The 23,075-nt window shown below is 41.0% G+C and overlaps 1 protein-coding gene across 1 annotated transcript in view; it reads right to left on the bottom strand.

Moving 5' to 3' along the window:
• Positions 1–4,493: 4,493 nt before the first annotated feature.
• The window catches only part of LOC145397684 (uncharacterized), a 53,176-nt gene continuing 34,594 nt past the window's right edge, over positions 4,494–23,075 (bottom strand). The window contains exons 3-5 of the mRNA XM_080270724.1: positions 20,092–20,151; positions 11,369–11,620; positions 4,494–4,778 (exon numbers count right to left, since the gene is read on the bottom strand). Coding sequence (XP_080126850.1) covers positions 4,494–4,778; positions 11,369–11,620; positions 20,092–20,151 — 597 coding nt within the window. The remainder of the gene's footprint in view (positions 4,779–11,368; positions 11,621–20,091; positions 20,152–23,075) is intronic.

The raw sequence follows: 23,075 nt of genomic DNA on the forward strand, positions 1-23,075 counted from the left end.
CAAGTTAATGTGAAAGAACTAAAGTAGGCCGAGTCTCACACCAGGTGAAGACTTGTTCACAGTTAAGGAGCTACAGTATTTCAGTTTTTCTACCCTGCATGAGGAGCAGTTAATGACGCTTTGTTTGTTTTGTGGCCCCAGGCTTGTCTGAATGGTGAACCTGGTGAGCTACAGGCCTAAGTTACCCCTCTACAGTCCACCATCCTCCTCTTGAAGTATAGGGAAGTAGCTGAGTGATATTTGTATAACCAGGCAATAGAGCCTCCCAGCTGATTCAGTGCCACCACATGAGGGCATCCCTCTCAAGCACCATGGTTCATAATAAAACTGTTGCTCATGCATTTTAGAAAAGCTTCGAACACTCAACAGTAGGTCCTTGCTGTGGCTGATTCATTGTGACAAGTGGATTAATTGAGCTAAAGGGGTACATAGGATAGAGGTTGAATTCATTATTTTCATTAATGTTTTTGGCTCTGGACATGGTTCTGTGTAGGCCAAAATGTTAAAGAATATGAAGAACTAAAGGTCTACCCCGAATATGCCTCCCATCCAACTTATTCACGGGTCCCTACTGTTAAGGTCATAACTTTGTTAGACTGCACGAAAACTTCACGGCAATATTATTACCCCTGCAGTCTTTGTGTGGTGTGAAGCCAGGTTATGACTCTACTCTGTTCACTAACTAGGCATAAAATTGCCATCACTCCCTCTTGAATCCTATTTTGAAATGATAACTTCAGAATATGGTGCTGGTCAGGAAGGTGTGCTTTGGAAAAGGGTTATAGACCTAGCATTGTCATATTCTGCCAACGAGGTACAGGAAATAAGCTACAAAAAGATGAAAATCACCACCAGGTTAAAGTGAATGAACTACAACTCAGTTATGGGTGGGGACAATGGGTAAATAGAAAATATGACTCATGAGTGTGTGTTTGTAAATGGACAGGAGTAAGAAAAAAAATGCAAGAAGTACTGTATTGAAAGGGAGATCATGTCCATTTGAGATTATATAAAAGTTGAATAAATGTGAGAGAAATAATGAAAGGGGATTACATACATTTGTAACTGAATATAAGTTAAGTAAATGGAACAAGAGACGTAGTGAAGAGAAATAATGTACAGTGTATATACTGTACCGCTTCCCGTCCGATCAGCGAAGTTAAGCAACGTTGGGTCTGGTTAGTACTTGGATGGGTGACCGCCTGGGAACACCAGATGCTGTTGGCATCCCTACATGTCAAGTGGGGTTGGTGGAGGATTAGTGCCCCTCCCTGTAAAACAATTAACTCTAAGCCATTGGCCACCCCATCTGGGATACATGGCGTCTGGCAATGAATGAAAAAGGATGAATGTATATACTGTACTGGTAAATGAGATTCAGTCCTCTCAAACAGTCTGAACCTTTCAGTCCTCTCAAACAGTCTGAACCTTTTAAAGACAATTCTTTTAGAAGAAACTGTTTTTCCTCGTTATATGTTAGGGCGTGTTCCAGTACATCATAACTCTTTCCATACATATGATGCTGTGACTGGGGGACGGACAGGTTAGCATTGTAGGTAGCATGGGAAGGAGAGAATTAATAAATAGAATATGTGGGAAGAAGGAAGGGGGGATAAATGCAGAGAAAGAAGATGGGATGAGACAACAGATGAAGAAAAGGTGAAGATGAAAGTTAAGGCTTGGAGAAGAGTGGGAATAAATGCAGAGAATAGGTGACAGTATTTCTCTAACTTACTGAGGAATAAACAGCAACGGAACAAAACGTAAGCTATAACAAGGACACACTGTAATGAATATGTGAGATTTACTATAATTGAGATTCTTGAGTTAGAGGAGGTAGATGGGTTGTTTAACTGAAATGAGAAAAAAATAATAATGTTGAAACATAGAGGGTGAAAGTTTTGATAGTTGCTGTTGTCATTGTTGCTTAACCTTGCTCTGGCCAAGCAAACCTGTTGACCACAGGTAAGCAGCTGCTGTTGTGGGGCCATCGTACAGGTACAGTACAGTATTGTACATACACCATGTAGGGATTTGGCATCCCCTTGTGGTAGATGACACCTCACCAGAGTCAGACCAGGGTCATTCCCCGTGGTGCAGGGAAATATGAGGTCTTGCTCCTAGTTGAACATTGCAACTGCTTTGCTCCATCCAGAGTGCATAGTGCCACCATGTGTAGGATTCTCACCAGTGCCACTACAGGAAGTAAGTTTAGCAGGCAAGAAAACTAAAACTGTCTTTCATACTAGGGATATAGTATTGTTAACCCCTTGAATCTGATGATGCAGCCTTCATTAGCCCCTACATTTCAGTGGAGCTCTTCAGAACTGAATATAATTGGCCATTGCTGTGAAGAGTTAAGAAAAAAATTAAGCCATCAGATTCAAGGTGTTAAGTGGATGACCTCTCCAGAGCAGACAACCAAATTATTATAGTATATTGACCTAAATACATAGTAGAGATTCGGTTCAACAGCTCCGACCTGTAGTGACTTAATCTGACCAAACTTAAAACTGCGGTCAAATTAGCCACCATGATTTCCCTACTGTATATATATTACTTCATAAGTACACAAAAAAATACACACATTAAATAAAAACAATCTCAACAGAAGAAATACCGCTTGGGATCCTCTCAACGTAAATAAAAACCAAATTAATCCATAAATGCTTAGCAGACTACATTAAAGATTGGCCTATCACAGTCAAGTGTTGCAGGAAATGATTGATAGAGAAAAATGCATAAATAAATAAACAAAAACATATTAGGAAGGAACATAGTACACGTGTGAGAAATTAACCCCTTCAGTACGGTGATATACTGTACAGGATGGTCTGTAAATAGCACTACTCTAGAGATCACCTGGGAGTAGCTAATGTGTTATGGGGATGGCTCAGTCTGCTAGTATGGGTGTGGGTGTGTTAGTAGGAGTGGGAAATGAATAAATGATACAGGATAGATACTGATAGCACGGATTGAGTCATCCCCACAACATACAAGAAGTCACCTGGCGTAGTGGATGTGAAGTGTTATGAATGGTCCACCCTGTATATATTTTTTTACATTTTATTTTTGCTACCTCCTGATTATTAAACCTTGGAGAGACTTTTCAAACTGAAGGGGTTAGATATAGCCTTCATTAACCCCTTCAGTAAGAGGGGTGTTCCCTAAGATGAATAAAATTGTCCAGAGGCAGCACTAATAAAGTGTAAAATGTCACCATACTGAATAGGTCAAAAATAGAAATATGGTGTTGAGAGAAATGCTGTTCAGAAACTTAACTTAAACTCACTCAAGGAGGAATGCACTTAAAGCTACTGTACTGCACTTGTAGGAGTCACTTAAAACAAGTTACTCGTTGAAAAAAAGGAGGGGGGAGGGGAATCACGTTCAAATTGCCTCGTTTGGGAAGTTCGCTTACTGTGCCCACTCACAAAACTCACTTATTATTATCCTCATACAAATCCCCATCCTGAGGTCTAGGTTACGCTTAAGTACGCAAGAATATAAAAAAAAAACCTTTGGTCACAAGTCTTTGGGGGTGATATATCTGTTACATCTTAGTTTACTATCAGCTTCTCTTGTCTTTTTGGTTTTGGTAAATATAAATGACTTTGGGACTAAAATAAATTATGGTTATTGGTTATTTCTACATATTAACTCATTCTATCGTTATCACGGACTCATTTGGTATCTTGTTGAAAGAATGCCACGGTTTGTAGTCTAGCTCTGGTTCTGCTGTGTACTGTCATCTTATCTACTAGTGTTTCTCTCTGTCTTCTACCCAGGCCTCTCGTCTACCTACAGTATTTCTCATATACACTAAGTCAACTATTTCTTACTTATTTACTCCACATTTCCATCTGAACCAACAGCAGAGCTGAGCAGCAAACTTAAGCCATACAAACCAGGCACCTTTTACAACTATGACTTGTTTTATTATATTAGGCTGGTTGTTGGGAGAGGGTTAGTGGGTTAGAGTTAATTGATTAGAGGTGGTTAGTGAAGCGGCAGGTTAATCAGTTCGGCGAATCCTAGTGAGGGAGTGTGGTGGAGGTGTTGTGTTGGTGATGGGGGGGCTAAGAGGTAAACTAGGAGGTGGGGTGGGTGGGGGAGAGAAGGTAAAGGGGAGGAAATGGGCAATGGAACACCACTGAGATGGATTCAAGGTGGCATTGGAGGCATCTAGTACCTCTACCTTATTTATTTATTTTGCATTTTACACCTTAACATTCTCTTGTATGTTACTCATGTTGTTTTTGCTATAGAAGTTGTCTGCATCAAAAACATGCAAGAGAATACTGAGGTGTATTGTGCAGAATAAAGTGCTAAGGAAGTAAGTGTTAAGAAATCTCCAGAGCCACTTAAAAAATGACCCATTATCTCAGAACAATCCAGGTTTCTTTCCTCTTCCTCCCCCTTCTGCCCCTTCCCCTCCCCCTGCCCCTGCTTCTCCCCCGGCTACCCCTTCCTGTGCCCCCCGTGCCTCTGCCTCACGCTAGGGTCGTCGCTGAGCTGCTGATGATCAAATTAAGGTCACCATCTTCGGACTGGTGGGGATGCGAGGCAACGATGTGTTCCTTGAGCCGATACTTGCGGTTGAAGCCCTTCTGGCAGATTGGGCACTTGAAGCTGTTGGGGGCAGTGTGGAGGCGCTCGTGACGTCGGCAGGTGCCAGTCTGCGTGAACCGCTTGCCACAGTATCGGCACGGGTACGTCATCTTGTCACGGCCCCCGCTGCCTGCCATGCCACCATCCTCGGCAAAGCAACCCCCAGCCTGCAACCAACCACCCGCACACACACACATGGCGGCACGTAAGCACGGGTCACTCGGCTATGTCTGCACCTTAACCCAGCACGCCACCACTTTCGGAAAGTGTGTGTGTGTGTGGTGTGATATTGTGTGGTGTGTGTGTGTGTGTGTGTGTGTGTGTGTGTGTGTGTGTGTGTGCGTGTGTGTGTTCAGGCTGTTTTGATAGGTGGTTATCTAAGAAGGAGTATTGACTTCTGTGTTCCTCAAGAAGGTGGTTATCTAAGAAGGAGTATTGACTTCCGTGTTCCTCATTGAGTTACTAAAGCACATAAGGATTTTTATGAAACATTTATAGTGCAGCATCTGTACAGTACTGATCTTATATTGGTGCAGAGGGATACCTTCAAATGGTGGCACTTATATAACCAGGCAGCAGTTACATAGATCATCCCACTTCTCCCTGTCCCCTCAATGGAGAATGGTAGACTGCAGAAGGGCAGTTTAAGTCTGCAGTCCACTGGGATTATATTGAGCCGGGAGCACAACAAAAACTGATTTCATGTATTTTTGTTTGAGGTTTTTGCAATACTGTGGTTTATTTTGTGTAATTTTGCATTATAGTTCACTTTTTTTTTTTGGGTGGGAGGGAGTTTGTGTTATGATTCTTTGATGATTTTGTCTGATTTCATATTCACTTTGTATATATTTTTGTTTAAGCCTTATGCATGTTTTTGTTATTTTTGTATGATAATTTTGTTAGAATTTTTATGTATATGATAAGATACTGTATTTTTTGACTTTGTTTGGTTTTCTGTTAGTTATGGGCATTAATTTTGAGTTTCATATACGGTATAAGAATTTTGAGATTTTTGTGTCATTCAGTAATAAAGTATTTTGTGGTTTTTGTGTGATTCTATTTACTGTTTAAGCATTTTGTGGTTTTGTGTGATTCTATGTATAAGGTATTTTTTGTGATGCTGTGTATAAGGTGTTTTGTGGTTTGGTGTGACTCCATGTTAGTTACAGGTGAGTAATTTTTAAAGAGCGGAGAGCATTAGAGCAGAGTTGACTAGTGGCGTGCAGGGTTAGGGCAACCAGAGTGTGGCTCGTATTCTAGGTGGCAGTGGAGTTTGTTGACCCTCTTCCTTTGTGATTTATTTTGTTTATTATACCTTCTCATTCTCTTGTGTTATTTATATAGTTTTAATACTGTATTGACTTGGTCTACATCAATAACATAACAAGAGATTGCAAAGGTGTATTGTATTTTGCATATTACACTTCATCATTCTCTTGTATGCTATTTATATTGTCTTGATATTGACCTGGCTGGTGTCGATAACATACAAGAGATTGCTGAGGTGTAATGTGCAGAATAAACCATCACTAAGGAAGAGGTGTTCAGAAATATCCAGAGACACTTAGAATATGACCCCTTGACTCACCACACCATTACCATTCCACCACCATCCCACTGCATTGGAGATGTGTAATTTTATCCCCTTGAATCAGATAATGTCCCTTTTAAGTATTTTTCCTACCATCAGATGACTTATTTAGCTTAACCCTTTTACTGTGATGACATTTTTTGGTGAATGGGGGAGGGATATTCATAGGCTCAAATGTACTGCAATGATAATGATCAGATGGATGTGTTGTGCATTCTTAATTGACAGGCAGGCTCTATGTTTTGCTGTGTTTTTTGTCTATGACTTGCGAGTGGCACAGCAGTAGTGATATGCAGTAGTGAGCTTGTCTTCACCTGACAGAACTGGGTTACTCACAACATGAATACCATGTAGTGGTTGCATGAAATTTGTTGAGCCTTAGTTTTGAGGTAAAAATGAGTCTCCGTATGTACTAGTTAAGCTGATCTGCCAGTCTGACTACACCTGGCCATTGAGCTGAAAGGGGTTTTGGATCCTTGTCAGGTTACAGGATATTACATGTGCTGTAGTGGTGGTGGTGGTGGAATGGCTCACACAGGGGAGTCAGCTGGTCAGCCTGTTAGTTAAATCTACGCTACTTGACGACAAATCATTAACACCTTCAGCCACAGAACATCATATTTAACTTATTCTTTCTGTCTGCTGATGATTTTGTTTAGCTAAGGTGAGGCTTTGAACTGGAGGGGTTGACACAGCCTTTTATTAACCCATCCAGTAAAAGGTCTTCCCTATGCTGAATAAAGTAGTCTGTTAGCAGCAAGAATAAGATAAAGACAACATACTCTGGTAGAAAGGGTAACGACACCTGAGAGAAAATATTACGAGGTGGAAAAATATTATGAGATGACGGTTACTTGTTAATTGGAAGTTAGTCATGTTACAGCAAATTTGGTTCATTAAAATTTACTATTACAGCAATTAGGCATTATGCACGGGACAAAGAGGCTTGTAACTTCAGTGGTTTTGGAGATTTTGTAAAATGTCTTTCTTAGTGGCTGATTCCACACATTACACCTGAATATCCTCTTGTGTGTTATTCACGGAACTAATATAAATAACATACAAGAGAATGTTAAAGTGTACTGTGTAAATAAATAGCTAAGGAAGAGGTGATAAATCTCTTACACCACTGAGAATACTGCCCACCATGTATACTCTAAGTCATTCATGAATTATATAGACTGTAAATACTGCACTAGCAAAGATCATTCACATATTAAATACAGTACAGGATCAATGTTATAATTAATGGGCTAGAATAGGCATAAACACATAGGAGAGGTGTTCACAATACCAATGACTACGTTAACATGCTGTACAAAGACTATTTTCATTTAGTCCCAGCTGTGTGTGGGCAGAATATTCCTGTTGGTTAGAAATTTTGAGTGAGACTTGTTTTTAGCTCATGTCACTTATTTCTGAATTCAGAGTAATTTTAAAGGAGAAAGTAAGGGTCAGTTTATCAGGAATTTTATAATGGAGCAATTTTACATGACAGAATATTAAGTAAAGTTGTTAGTTCACCTCCAACTTATACTGAAACATATTTAAGTGAACTGTAGTGTTTTTACTCCAGCTTGGCCCAGATTTTTGTCTTTTTGCATTTTATTTAACAAAGCTCTGTGGCAGACAGAGACAATACTACTGCTCTACATACTTTCCATAGCACTTTTTTGTGACTAGCATGATGATCTATTATCAGTCTGTTTATACAACACAGAATTAAAGATGGAGAGATGGAATTTTAGGCCAAGTTAGAGTAAAAAGAGAATATCAGTATTTTTTAAAAGGGAACTACTTATGCACATATTTGTTATTGCAGTCTGTGGCATTGGGAACTCCTCATATATATATTAACTACAAATATTATGAGAACTGATACCTTCACCCATGCAACAACAGGCAAACCCGCCAATGATGCATTACTGTATTAAACAAAGTAACGCATGCACGAGTCTTTTCCCTTCGAGTCAACTGACCTTGATATACGTCCAATTTGTGTCACCTTTACTGTCCCCCATTTTATGTGTCACCATTTTGGACACTGGGTGACTTATCACACACACACATTGGAAAAGTTATATTGAAGAGATATAGTTTCAGCCCCACTTAGATCCCCCCTGGAGATAGTCAAAGTCTATTTGAGACGGTTGTATCTCCCCAATAAAAGAATTTGTCCAAATGCACGTGTACTGTAATGCAATTTCTTCTATTACATCTAGTCACAGCACTGTGATAGCAAGACAGTTTTTAGGCATCATTTTTGCTGTTAAGGCCTTGGTAAATTGCAACAAAAATTTATATTAATTCTCCACTACCTACAGAGCTTTTTTTTTTTTTAATGGTAGGCATAAAATTGAGCATCAGTTCCCTAAGGCCTAGCAGTCCACTTGAATGCCATACACGTTCACATGTTACCATTTCTGTGCTAGTACCTACTATCCATACTAAATACATGCCAGAGCTGTCTCATTGAGGACTTGTGTGATGGTATTAGCATTTTTCGATATGGAAGTACAGTATCTCTAGGAATGGTTCTGGCCTTCTTTCTCTCATTATCAATTTTTGGACATGATGCTTCATTCCCATAGATTTTAGTGACTTTAGTGATGCCATACCACACCACACAACCCTCTCATACCACATCACTCAACACCACTTCCTCATACTACACCACACAACACCACCACCCTATACAACATCACACAAAATTACCCTTCTACACCAAAGGCATAATTGAAGGGTCCTGAAGCTTTCACATGTAGTTTGCTTGTACTGTACCTTTTTTTAATGACATGTCAGTTGGTCTTGCAGAAAGCCAGTAAAGTCTGTTAGTCTGTTATTCAAATGATGAGACTGTTCCCTGCCTGAGTCTAGGATTAACCCTGTGTCCCTTCAAACACCAGGTTGTCATTTCAACCATACGGCCACCAGTTGAAGCCAAAATTTCCTTTACACTGCCCCAAAAATCCTACCAAGACCTTGCTAGACTAAATGGGCTGGAATCTAGCTTCATTAGTATGAATCCTCAAATCTATAAATGGACTACTGATGACCAGTGTTTGTTTGGAAAGAGGACTGTGATAAGCTACTAATATGCAGGGAAGTCTAATGTTTCTCACCAAATTACTGAAGACTCTAAGAAATCCTCATCCTCATCATTCTAGCCCTACTTTGCATATACATTTATTGAAGGGCTTGGCCATGTTTGCCTGTAAGCCTTTTTACCCACTGATATAACGTTTCCATCCTCTAGTGTAGGCATGACCCCAGCCCTAGCAAGTCAGTACTGGTGGTTGCTACTCATCTCCAGTACCACAAGCTAATAATGCATTTTTACACAGTGCACTTCTTTATAGGGAGTCAAAGGCATTACACCTATTTAGAGGACTTTTGTTGAGGCATTTAGCCCTATGTAATCAGATGCCCTTCCTAGCATCAAATAATAGCCATTGGGTGGGACTGAATGAGCAACCCTTCGGCCAATGAAACAACTAGTAATCTTTTGGTCATTGGGCCTGAACTAGCAACCCTTTGGTCATTGAAACAACTAGCAATCCTTTGGTCAATGAAACAACTAGCAACCCTTAAGTCACTTGGTCAACAGAGGTGAACAAGCAACCCCTTGGTCATATTAACAACTAGCGACCCTTTGGTCAGTGGAACTAAACCAGCAACCCTTTGGTCATTGGAAATAAACCAGCTATCTTTTGGTCAGTGTAACTGAATGAACAACCTTTTGGTCAGTGAAACTGAACTAGCAACCCTTTGGTTAGTTTTGTGTCCTCTAATCCAATACACCAAAATGACAACCAAAAGCTCAATTGGGTAGTTTTGCTTTACTTTTAAATTTTATTATTTTTATTATTTACTACTGCCACTCCTTTGCTAAGAAAAGACCCCTTATGGTGTAAAGGTGAAAAGTAACCTTCCTCAACTCCCCACTATGGATTACAGTATTTTATTCTTGCTACAGCCTGACAGTTTTATTCTCTCTCTCTCACTCTCTCTCTCTCACTCCTTCACCACCTACTTTAGTGCATCCCCCTAGCAACGAATCACAAAGGTCACTCATGAATTATTAACAGTGTGATAGTCTCTCTCTCTCTCTCTCTCTCTTTCTCTCTCTCACCTTAATTTTATCCGATTTTATCCCTCCACTTCTTTCAGTCTGTAGCAAGGCAGTAAAAATCTTCCTCCTTTTTTTCATCGTTATCTCTCAAAATGCTTTTCCTTCACCAGTTCATCATGCACACATGTGTAATCCATTTTCCTTTATCTTATTAGATTCACTCAATGCCACTCAGGGGAAGGTGAGGCTGGTCACCCTCACCTTAAGTGTTGGGGCTGTGTAAGCTAGTCCCAGGCGCCTAGGTTCCTCATGGTGTAAAGAGGGATTGGATATGGGATGAATGAATGGAAAGTTGTAAAAGAAGTATTCCCAGTTCATTACATATCCTCAGCATCAACCAAATCCCCTCATTTCCACATCTTACTGTCTGACAATGACAGGTTTAGTTTTCTGTAGCACTGTTCTGTCACAAGTATTGTAAAATCCCCAGATTCTATAAAAACTCCCCAGAAATTTCAATAAGAAATCCTTAATACCCTCCACCAATACACATTCACACTCCAGACCACATATACCCAGTTCCCCCCAGTATTTCATGGCATTATACTGGTGCAGGTATTGTTGAACCTGAATAAAACTATCCCCAGTATCCTCCACCGGTGCAAACCCCAGTAGCTACTGTAGCTCCCAGTCCATTTATGTCCAGTAACTCTCATATTCTCATCATAGCAATCACAGTATTTTTGTCTTGCCATATTAGTAGCTTCCCAGCTTTCACCTTAGAGACCCTAGTGCATTTTTTCTTTCTTTTCTCAGTGCCATAAGAATACAGTATTGCTGAAAGATGCCAAAGAAATATCTCCCAGTACCCTCCACCAGTACAAATCCCTGTAACTCCCAGTCCACATATCCCCATTTCTCACCAGTGCATCCTTGTTATTTCATAGTATCATACTGGTACACATATTGTCATAAGTTCCAAATAAAGTGCTTGGAATGTCTTTTAAACATCTCCAATCTTATAAAAATACACCCAGTACCCTCCACCAGTACATATCAGTCCTCATATTCGCCATATGCCCTCAAATTCTCACCATTGTAGTCTCGTCGTTCTCCGCGACATTAGCTGAAGGGTCGTCGCTGAAGTTGTCATCAATCACATCCTCCTCCTCCACCTTGATGTCGTGTGAGGGTGTGGAGCCACCCGACGCCACACCACCACCACCACCACCACCACTGCCCACCACTGCCGTCGTGCCAGGAACCACACCACCCATGCCACCCACGCCACCCACACTCGACACAAGGTAGACAGGATGTGGGGAGTCTCCACTGATGTACCCCTCCTGGAAAGTTGCATGTATTGTTAGTATGATATTGCTTTTTTGAATGTACCCTCGTATTTTTGGTTTACACATTACAGTACTGTATATCCTAAGTTTTGTGTAGGTCTTTTTTCATGTAAGGTTAGTGTGTCATTGCTACTACAAACATACACATATATTTTTGTTGAACATTACTAAAAATTTTTGCATACTTATATATGACTTGTAATTTTTTTTTTTTTTTTTTTTTTTTTTTTTTTTTACAGGGGGCCCTCAGTTAATGTAGCTGCCTTCTGTTGCAAGGGTGATGCACAACCAAAAGCTGTGCCATTAAAGTATTTGAAAACCGTTATAAAGGTCTACCTATTTCTGGCCACTTAGCCAGATTCACCTTTTTTTCTTTTGTCTGTTATTTAGGATGTGAACACTATGAATATTATAGAGTGTGAATGTCATGACTGACAGTTTTGATCAGATTTGGACTCGGTGAAAGGAATAAGGATGCAGCCAACAAGTAAATGATTTTATTTCAAGAGGAGTAGGTCCATTGTCAAGGACACAGGGTATGGTAAAGTCAAACAAGGATCAAATATCATGGAAAGGCTGAAGGTAAGTCTAAGATGATGTAATTCAGTCTTGAGAAGGATAGGAAGTCAGGTATAATTATTCCCTTGTACAAAGGAAAAGGGGGAAAAGGAGTGTGTGGTAATCATAGGGGCATTTGTCTTCTTAGTATAATAGGAAAAGTGTATGGTAGGATACTTATTGACAGAGTTAGAGAAAGAACAGAGAAATTAGTTGGAGAAGAACAGGGAGGCTTTAGGAAGGGAAGAGGTTGTGTAGATCAGATATTCATTCTTAGATCTTTAGTGGAAAAGTTTCTAGAGAAGGGAAAGAAGTTGTATGTGGCTTTCATGGATTTGGAGAAAGCATATGACAGGGTGGATAGACAAGGATTGTGGAAAGTGTTAAGAATATATGGAGTAGATGGGAAGTTGTTGAAAGCTGTGAAGAGTATGTACGATGGTGCGAAGGCTGCAGTGCGTGTGGATGGTGAACTAAGTGAATTTTTCTCTTTGAAAGTTGGGTTGAAACAGGGATGTCATGTCTCCATGGTTGTTCAATCTGTACATGGATGGGGTAATAAAAGAGGTACAAGGTAGAGTAGTGGATGTTGGAGTGGCCCTGGTGAGAGAGGATAGTGTTTGGAAACTCTGTGTACTGTTGTTTGCAGATGATACTGTGTTGTTGAGTGAAGACGAAGGGGAGCTGCAAGGCTTGGTGGATGAGTTTGAGAGTATGTGTAAGAAACAGAATCTAAAGGTGAATGTAGGGAAGAGTAAAGTGATGGTCTTTGAGAGAGGTGAAGTCAATGGATGTACAGCGAGCTTGGATGGTGAGGAATTGGAAAATGTGAGTACGTTTAAGTACTTGGGTAGTGTGATGAGTAAGGATGGAGGTTTGGAGGGTGAAGTGCTTGAAAGGGTACAGCAGGGAAGAAAGGTTGCTGGTTCTTTGAAAGCAGTGATAAGAAACAGGGAAGTGAGCATGGAAGTAAAAAAGTTACTACATGACAGTATTGTGATACCAACTCTTAACGTATGGCAGTGAAGCTTGGACGTTGTTGGAAGGGCACATGTCAAGAGTGAGAGCAGTGGAAATGAGTTATTTAAGAGGAGCCCGTGGAATCACATGGAGAGACAGGCTGACGAATGAGGATATAAAGGAGCGTTGTGGTGTGGATGTGTATGTGATAGGAAGCGTTATGAGGAACACACTGAGGTGGTTTGGCCATGTGGAGAGGATGGAGGGTGAAAGACTGACGAAGAGAGTGTATGTGATTGAGGTGGAGGGGGGAAGAGGGAGGGGGAGGCCGAGGATGAGATGGAGGGATGGGGTGGAGAGGCATATGAGAGGGGGGTGTGAGTTGCGAGCAGGGCAGTGAAATGGCGGGGGACAGGGGGACTTGGAGGCGATTTGTTTGTGGCCACCCCAAACGGGATTGAGGCGTCTGGCAATAGATAGATAGATAGACAAGTTAGTCAAAGGTCAGAGTCACCGGATTCAGTCGTAAAAGCTCAAACAAGTTAATTTAGTCTGAACAAAACTTGGTTGAAGGATTAAGAGGCAGCCAAAAATTAAGTAATTTGATTTTGAGAAGTCAGATGCCAAGGTCAACTAAGTTTTGATCTAATTTGGCGAGAGCTTTAAAGATCGGGGAAAGATGAATTAATTTGAATTTAAGATCAATTGATCACAGGGCGTATCAATGTTTCACTCCTAGTATCATAAGTGCAGCACGGGTGTTGTACTAATGCTCTTTTTATTATTTGCCTTTGACACACTTATCTCTCTCATACACCTCCACCCCATCCCTCCATTTCATCCTCAGATTTCCTCTCCTCCTCCACCTCACTCATACGCTCTATAAATAAATGCCTCATCCCTTCCACATGGCCATCACTATTTATTTAACAATTTCAATATCCCCATCACTGTTCAGATGACAGCTAAATGTTCGGATGTATTCGAAAGTGACCTGCTGGAGAGAGAATATAAGCGAGAAATGAGGCTGCAGTATTTGTTTCATATCCATGCTAATGATAAAAAAAAATAAATAAAGATAAGACAGGAGGCAATATGCTAGACATTTCCTTGAATAACTGACGATATTTAAGAAAAAAAAAAAAATCACATCTAAAGCCAAAGTCAAGCCCATGAGGTCGAACCGTGTCAAAATCAGGCTCAGATTTTAATATGTAATCTAAAAAATCTTGCTGTTAAAAGTCAAGCTTGGCTTTTACTTGTATGCTCTTATTATTTTCTGTATCTTTTTACCTAGAAGAATCAGTATTATCATAAAGTTTCCTTAGCCGAATCTACTGAAATAAATTTGGGCCTGGTTCTTGTAGCTCGTGTGTTGACGTGCTTGGTGACATTCCCGTTTTACGCAAATATTAGCTTTTATGGATTCAGAAAGCTTGTGACGACTACGGAAATATCTTCGTGGCAGCACAGGGATGAGAAAGAGCGTATAGAACAGCCCGTATCTCCAGATGTGTTAAAAAAAAAAAAACGAAGGTAAGATATTTTGGCTGGGTGCATGGCATATACAAATTTTCAAAATCTTATCTACAGCCCGCAGTGTACCTCAGATGTATTAAGATCGGCTCCCTAGTTGGCAGAGAACAGAGTGGAGTCGTTTTTATAACTGATTTATGGTCTCACGAAATGAAGGTTCCAGTCGTTTAGGCAAATATAAGGTTTGGGCTGAATTATACTGAATTTATCATCGACCACATTTTCCGTGCCCTTTCGATTCATTTCTTAATTCATCAATCAATGTTGTGGTCGCCTGAGAGAGAATCTTACAGAACTTGGGGGGGAAAAAAATCGAAAACGAAAATATAAATTCTGTCTTTTGGGTCATACTAATCTGGAGAGTTGGCTTGCATTGCGTTCGGCATTTTCTTTCTTTCATTACCGTAGTGCCATTTCGTATTACTGCGTCTTCACACAGTGGTGGACAGCTATATTAATAGTTTCTCTGTTTCCTCTTTCCCAGTTCGAAACATTTCAACTTTGTACCACTCATTTAGGCAATTTATTTATCAGTATGCTTTAAATTTAGCACAAATGTTCCTTGAACAAATACCCAATAGGCCACAGCTGTTTCTTAGGCGTAAGCAAATGCCTCCTGGCACATATTTCTTTATTTTCCTTTGTCTTTTTATTTGCCTTTATTTAGGCCTTTCATAGGGTTTTATAGGTCAACAGACAACATACATATTGGGATCCTGTGTTCTTTTATGTTCACTAATCATTATGGCAATTAGCATAGGCGTCTGTCGGTGTGCTGTATCCGTGTGGAGATCATCCTGCATTCCTCTGGCGGTGTTAGTCTTGCTTTAAGTTACATTTCAAGGACATTAATAAATTCAGAGAGAAATACCTAGTTTACACCACTGACGTCCTTCTAATACACAGGTCCATAGTTCTTTCACCTCAGCTCGGCCGAGATTTTCGTTTTGTAACTTACTGCACGTAGCTCGGTAACGGGAAAAAAGGCAGTTCCGCATCGTATCCATACCACCTCGTGATTACCACCATATTCTAGTGCTAATTTGCAGTTACAGCTCAACATTCAAGATGGAGTGGTGGCAGTTGTAGGTCGTTAGTGTAAAAAGATTACCAGCTATAGCATTTATCATTTTCCTGCCAATATTATCACCAGCCACTTAAGCCCTCTGAATCCAGTTGCATGAACTTAATTTATCCATGCTTTCTTCAGGGATTTTATTCAGTGAGAGGGTCTTTGTAGGGGTAAGATATCTCATTCACCAACCCCTTCCTTCTACGATCTTTCCAGTATTGAATATAATCGTCTGGAGGTTGCAGCAGGAATCAGGCTCGAAATAAACGTGATTAAGAGAGAGTAACGAGGAGAATGTATGTAAGTGAGGGGGAGACCAAGGATGAGATGGAGGGATGGAGTGGGGAGGTATATGAATTTATGAAAGAGGGGGCTGTAAGTTGGGGGAAGGGCAGCGAAATGGCAGGGGACAGGGCGACATGGAGGCGACTTGTTTGTGGCCACCCCTTACAGGGTTAGGGGAGTAGATAGAACATATGGTCTTATGCTTGATTATAAAAGTGCTAAGTGGAATGCAAGCTCCCTCTTTTTGACGACACCATAGTTTTTGAAGCAAGTTAGATGGAATGTGTTTAGCTGAGTTAAATCACTGCTAACCTCGTTCTGTAATGTGGGATGCAGGCTAACCAGATCTAATAACTATACTAGCGCCGAAACTGACAGTAAGACATTATGGGTTTGCCTTCCACCTTACGATTGAAGTTGTGCATTCCACTTTGCGATTTAAGGTTTGTGCATTCCACTTGGCGATTTAATTAGGGTTTGTGCATTCCACTTTGCGATTTAAGGTTTGTGCATTCCACATTGTGATTTAAGGTTTGTGCATTCCACTTTGCGATTGAAGTTGTGCATTCCACTTTGCGATTTAAGGTTTGTGCATTCCACTTTGCGATTGAAGGTTTGTGCATTCCACTTTGCGATTGAAGGTTTGTGCATTCCACTTTGCTATTTAAGGTTTGTGCATTCCACTTTGCGATTGAAGGCTTGTGCATTCCACTTTGCGGTTGAAGGTTTGTGCATTCCACTTTGCGATTGAAGGTTTGTGCATTCCACTTTGCGATGGAAGGTTTGTGCATTCCACTGCGATTTAAGATGCATTCCATTTTGAAATTTAAGGTTTTTGCATTCCATTCTGCCATTGAAGTTAGCTTTCCAATTTGCGATTTAAGTTTTTTTTATTTTTTATTCCACGTTGTGATTAAGATTATTTCATTCCACTTTGCGATTTAAGGTTTTTGCATTCCATTTTGCGATTGAAGCTAGCATTCCATTTTGTGATTGAAGCTAGCATTCCATTTTGTGATTGAAGCTAGCATTCCATTTTGTGATTGAAGTTAGTATTCCATTTTGCGATTGAAGCTAGCATTCCATTTTGTGATTGAAGCTAGCATTCCATTTTGTGATTGAAGCTAGCATTCCATTTTGTGATTGAAGCTAGCATTCCATTTTGTGATTGAAGCTAGCATTCCATTTTGTGATTGAAGCTAGCATTCCATTTTGTGATTGAAGCTAGCATTCCATTTTGTGATTGAAGCTAGCATTCCATTTTGTGATTGAAGTTAGCATTCCATTTTGTGATTGAAGCTAGCATTCCATTTTGTGATTGAAGCTAGCATTCCATTTTGTGATTGAAGCTAGCATTCCATTTTGTGATTGAAGTTAGCATTCCATTTTGTGATTGAAGTTAGTATTCCATTTTGCGAGTTTTTGGTTTTTGCATTCCACTTTGCGATATAAGGCTTCAGCATACGACCATTAGGCTTCTTTTCGCTGGATGAACGAGACACGGGAGGGATCTACACTTCCCTCTCTCCGTCCTTCCTGCTAAATGAAAATAACGTGATAATCTTTCCCAGGTAACGTAAGATCTGTTTTTTGAGGAAGACAAGGGAAGATTTTGCACTCCTTGTCCTTCCTGCCAAAAAGAATCACAGTTACGAAAGATAAATTTGTTTTTGTATCTGGGCAGCTGATTTCCGTTCTGTTAGCGAGTTAGGTTACCGTGGGTCAGGTTTGGTTAGGTCGTTAGGTTAGGTTAGAAAATGGGAGACATGCAGGGAAAATCAGATAGTGCCTACCCTTCAAAAGCGGTATAAACTTAGCCTATATAGAAGGGAAATAAGCATCCGGGCCCAGACCTTTAAATGACTGACTAAATACGGGGAATGAGTTTATCAGTTTAGTACGTGTTAAGTTCTGACCGAGGACGTGCGTATTTAAAATCCTTGCTGTTTACACAAGATTCTTATTTGATTTTTATCTTTTCCCGAATTCCAGGGGTGAAATGTAGCCTTTTAGTCCCTTCAGTACTTTTTTTTTTCCCGTAAACTGAATAAAATCGTCTGGAGATGGCAAAAGTTTAGTAGAAAAAGGCAGCTAGGCCTAATTCAAACATGGCGTTTCTTTTCCATAGACTGTACATAGGCTAGTTGATGATGGTGGTTGAAATCATTATTACATCATTATTATTATTATTATTATTATTATTATTACTAGACAGTTGAACAAAACCGCCTGGCATCAGTAAGAATAATTACCGGTACCTACTGTATATCCATTTTAGTATTTACTCTCGACCTAAAATTGCCATCTTTCCACACTGAATGCTGAGTTGATAATATTAGAGTGACGGAATGTGGTGCTAGTCATGAGGATATGCTGTGGAAAGGACGCAGAGCCGTAGTATTGCCACTGAGCTACGTGAAGTAAGCAGCAAAAGGTCGTAAATCTGAGCCAAATTGGTGTAAAAGAATTATTGGTTGATCTCGCTGCCTCCAGACGATTTTACTCAGTGTGTTATTGAAGGGGTTGATGAAGGCTGTGTCTAACCCCTCCTGTTCCAAAAGTCTCTCCTGAACTGAATACAATCCTGTGGTGAGATAGCTAGTTAAGGAGAGAGAGAGAGAGAGAGAGAGAGAGAGAGAGAGAGAGAGAGAGAGATGCCCAGTAGTATAAAGGCTCCCACAGACTATGCGGATGTGACGGAGGATAAAAAAATATATATCACGTGGGTTAACGAGCAAAGCACTTCCCGTCACACACACACACACACACACACACACACACACACACACACACACACACACACACACACACACACACACACTACCCTGCGCATCCACACGCACACATACGCTCGCTCGCAGACATACCCGCCACCTCACTCATTTGCATAGATACAGTACATGCATGCACTCTAACACATTCTCTCTCTCTCTCTCTCTCTCTCTCTCTCTCTCTCTCTCTCTCTCTCTCTCTCAAAGAATATAACCTTGAATTAGTGGGAAAGAATAATTTCACTCTTGGTGCTGGCCGCCATACGATTTTATTCAGTTTAGGAGGGAACTTCCTTTTTATAAGAGTATGGATATGGCCTGTCTCATTTGACTCTTTTTGAAGCGTAGGATCCCGAGGCTAGGCATTTATTAATCCCTTCAGGACGAGTGGCCTTTTAAATTGAATATATATACTGTTGTAGAGTTGAAATTAAAAAGGTGATCATGCTGGTAGGAATACAATGTGTACGTTGTGTATTAAGCTGCTGTGTAATATATACATAGCTTTACTGTAGATACATATTGCATAAAGAAAAATATACTAACTCCGACCTCAGCACTATAGTAAGTACTAGTCAGTGGAAATTATATAGGTTACATACAAAACAAATACAACACTAGTGAATTATCCCATATAAATAGTACCTGTTTGTGGACTCCGATATTGACATTAATGAAATATATATATATATACTGATTTTGCAAATAAAAATAACAGCACACACATATCTAGAAGACATACATACCCTTACCTTGCCGCCAAACTTGATAATTATTCAGTTTAACAAAATATTGAACATGTAAAAAAGCAAAATCAGTTTGGAACACACGCCATGCCGAGAAACCAACAGTAGTGCGAGACTTGGGTCGACAAAAATAAGTCTAGCATAAAATCTTAACTAATAAACAAAGCAATGCTCCTGCCACTACAGGCTACATGACAGTCACAGAAAAAAACGGTAATAACCAATAAAAATGAATCTAGCTGAGAAGCCCGTCATACCAGGAAACCAAGAAATATAATACACGGACTTTGAAAAAATGTAATTTAAGTTAAGATATAAAAAAACTATGATATTCCACAAATACGAGTCACATGAAAATCAAAGAGGGTGCTAGCATAAGGGGAGCGAGACGGACATCTAATAAATAAATAAAGACTAAAACGAATTACAAATAAATATACAAACTTCGTCTTGGCACTAAATTACGATAAATCACAGCACAGAAAAACGAAAATATTAAAAAAAAATTAGACCGTGCGTGGATCGAGACGGACTTACGATGAAGGTGGTCTTGGCGTCGTCCTGCGCTCGGTCCACCTCGATCAAGTTCTGCGTCACCTAGGAAGAGAGGACAGTGCCCCGCGTGAGACAGGGCGGTAGGCTGGTGTGATTAGGACGCTTACTAACACCTCCTCCTTACCGGTTTATTTCTGTTCCTGCCTCTTTACAATATCCTTAGCCTACTAACACCTCTTCCTTACCGGTTTATTCCTGTTCCTGCCTCTTTACAATATTCTTAGCCTACTAACACCTCTTCCTTGCTGGTTTATTCCTGTTCCTGCTTCTTTACAATTTCCTTAGCCTCCTAACACCTCTTCCTTACCGGTTTATTTCTGCTTCTGCTTCGTTACTAGATTCTTCTTTGTTATTCACGCAATCTATGTCGATATTAAAAAGATATAAGACGCAAAGAAGAGGATGTTAGTGGATAGTTTGGAAAATAAATCGCTAAGGAAGAGATGCTAGGGAACAGAACCTCCTAACCCGACGACAATACGGGCCAGTCCAAGGTTAGTGTGCGTCGTGTGAGAAGTAAGTACCCCCCCCCCCCTTCCTGTCAGCGCATGATTAGGCTGAGACTTTGGGAGCTGTGGTAGTAGAGAGGGAGGCCTTCACGTGGTGGCAACGATATAATGGCGGTGGAGCTGCCCGGCTATGCAAATGTCCCTCACCACCCTATCTCCCACCCCCCAAGGGAAAGTCAGAGGCTGCAGGAGAGGGGTAGCTTCATCCTTCAGTCCACTGGGTTCACAGTGACAATAACAAATAGCAAGAATAACATGGAAAATATACAGCATCAGTTAAAGCGATACAAATTGTCCAGCATTAACACAGCGAGAATTACCAAATGCTACCCCGAGTCACCCAAATTTACCCACATCAACAAAAACATACCAAATATTCACCAGGCTTTACCAAAATTTACCAGCATAGTTCCAGGTTGACGGCATTTCACCAAACCACGAGACTGATGTATTTCTATCAGAGTTCATCAGATTCTTCCTAAATTCACCAATAGTTAAGCTAAAAGACGCGAAACCTTGATGAATTAAACAGGCTGACTTACTCATCCTCTCTCTCTCTCTCTCTCTCATCCTACCCAAGCTTACCCACCCTCGTTACCAACGCTATATCGATTGTGTAAGGGCAGCTTTGGGGAGAGAGAGGGAGGGAGGGAGAGAAATGGGGGGTGAATAACATCTGGAGGGTCTGGAAAAGGTCCATGCTAGAAGGAGGAAGGGAGGGAGGGAGAAGAAGGTTGGCACTGAGTTAGGCTACCTCCCTCCCTCCCTCCCACTTCCGTACCTTGCCTCCATCCATCTCCCGTATCCCTCCCTTTTTCCCTTCCTCCCTACCGCCCTCCCTTTACTTTACTCTCCCCTCTTTCCCTCCCTCCATATCCACTACGCCTTCTTCTCTCCCTCAGTTCATGCTGTAAGCCCTCCCCCCACCCCCTCCTTCCTCCCTCTCGTATGCTCTTCATTCCATCCCTCCATCCATCTCATGTACCCCTTCCTCCCTCCCTACCACCCTCCCTCTTCTGTACACCCCCTCATCCTTCTTTCCTCCCTATCTCCCTCGCGTTACACCCCCTCATCTATATCCTGCAACCCTTCCTCCATCCCCCTATCCTTCCCTCCCTCCCTCCCTCTACTGTGTTCCTCCCTCCATACGTTTCCATTACCTTATAGTGCACCTCACCCAAAGATACAGTAAGGGACAAAAATTGGCGTCTTATTCCACCTCATCTACTTCACACATTACGAATATCTGCCACTTTCCTCCCGGACACGCCAAAGAGAATCATCCATGACCGAGAAACACATCAGGACTCTCTCAACTTAAGATTATTAGCCAGCAGAGGAAAGTGGGAAGCAGAGGAGGTGAAACATTAGGGCAAAAACTCCTCCCTCAGCTTAGGAATAAGAGCCAACGGGGGAATGTGAGTAGCGGTAGAGGTGAAATATTAGGGGTGAACCACAACACGCCTCTCTCAGCTTTGAAATATTAGCCAGCGGAGGAACGTGAGATGCAGTAGAGGTGAAACATTAGGGATGAAACAAAACACGCCTTTCTCAGCTCTGAAGTATTAGTCAGCAGATGAAAGTGAGATGCAGTGGAGGTGAAATTGCCTACTTGTATTGGAGCAGAAACACATTATATACACACCTGCCTCAGCTTAGGAATCTTAGCCAGCAGAGGGAAGTGTGAAGACGAACAATTCACAACTTTCTTGAACGTAAGTCATGTATAATATCAGTTGTAGACAGGTATCGAGATTCCACTTTAGTAACATGTAAGAGAATGCTGAGGGGTATGGTGCAGAATAAATCGGCGATGAGGAAGTATTACGGAATCAACAGAGGCATCAGCAGTGCGATCCGTTGTCTTATCTTCTCTCACACAGCTGTCAAACGTGTCAGATTTTCTATTCACAAACTTTTTTCGGCTTCATTTGTGTAGGTTAAGTTGAATTGGGGTGAAACAGCTGAGGGTAGGTCAGATTAGGTCAGGATGGGTTGGACTGGGATAGGTTATGTAAGATCACGTTAGGTTTGGCTGGGTTGGATTGGGTTGGATTAGGCAAGGTTGTGTTGGGTTGGGCTGGGGTGGGAAAGGTTAGGTTACACTGGGTTGGATAGGGTAGAGTAAGTTAGGTTAGATAGGGTAAGGATGGGCTGGGTTTGGATTAGGTGGAATGTAGGTTAAATTGGCTAGGCTAGGTTAGGTTAGGTTAGATTAGGTAGAGTATGTTTGGACTGGCTTTGGGTAGGTTAGGTAAACTTCTATTGATATGCCCGTGAAAGGTTACTTGGTGTAGGTTTGGTTAGCAAGGCAGTTTGGTAGAAAATTGGTTAGATCAGGTTAATTTGAGCTGGGATAGGTTAGGTTAGGTAGGCTGGTATTGGCTTAGGCTTATGCAGACGAAGATAGACTGGGTTGTGTTGGGTTGAGTTTGCGTCTGGAGTGAGTCAGCTTGA

This window comes from Coenobita brevimanus, chromosome 42 (genome assembly GCF_032717465.1).
Source record: "Coenobita brevimanus isolate Jiangsu-jjx chromosome 42, ASM3271746v2, whole genome shotgun sequence".
NCBI lineage: Eukaryota > Metazoa > Arthropoda > Malacostraca > Decapoda > Coenobitidae > Coenobita > Coenobita brevimanus.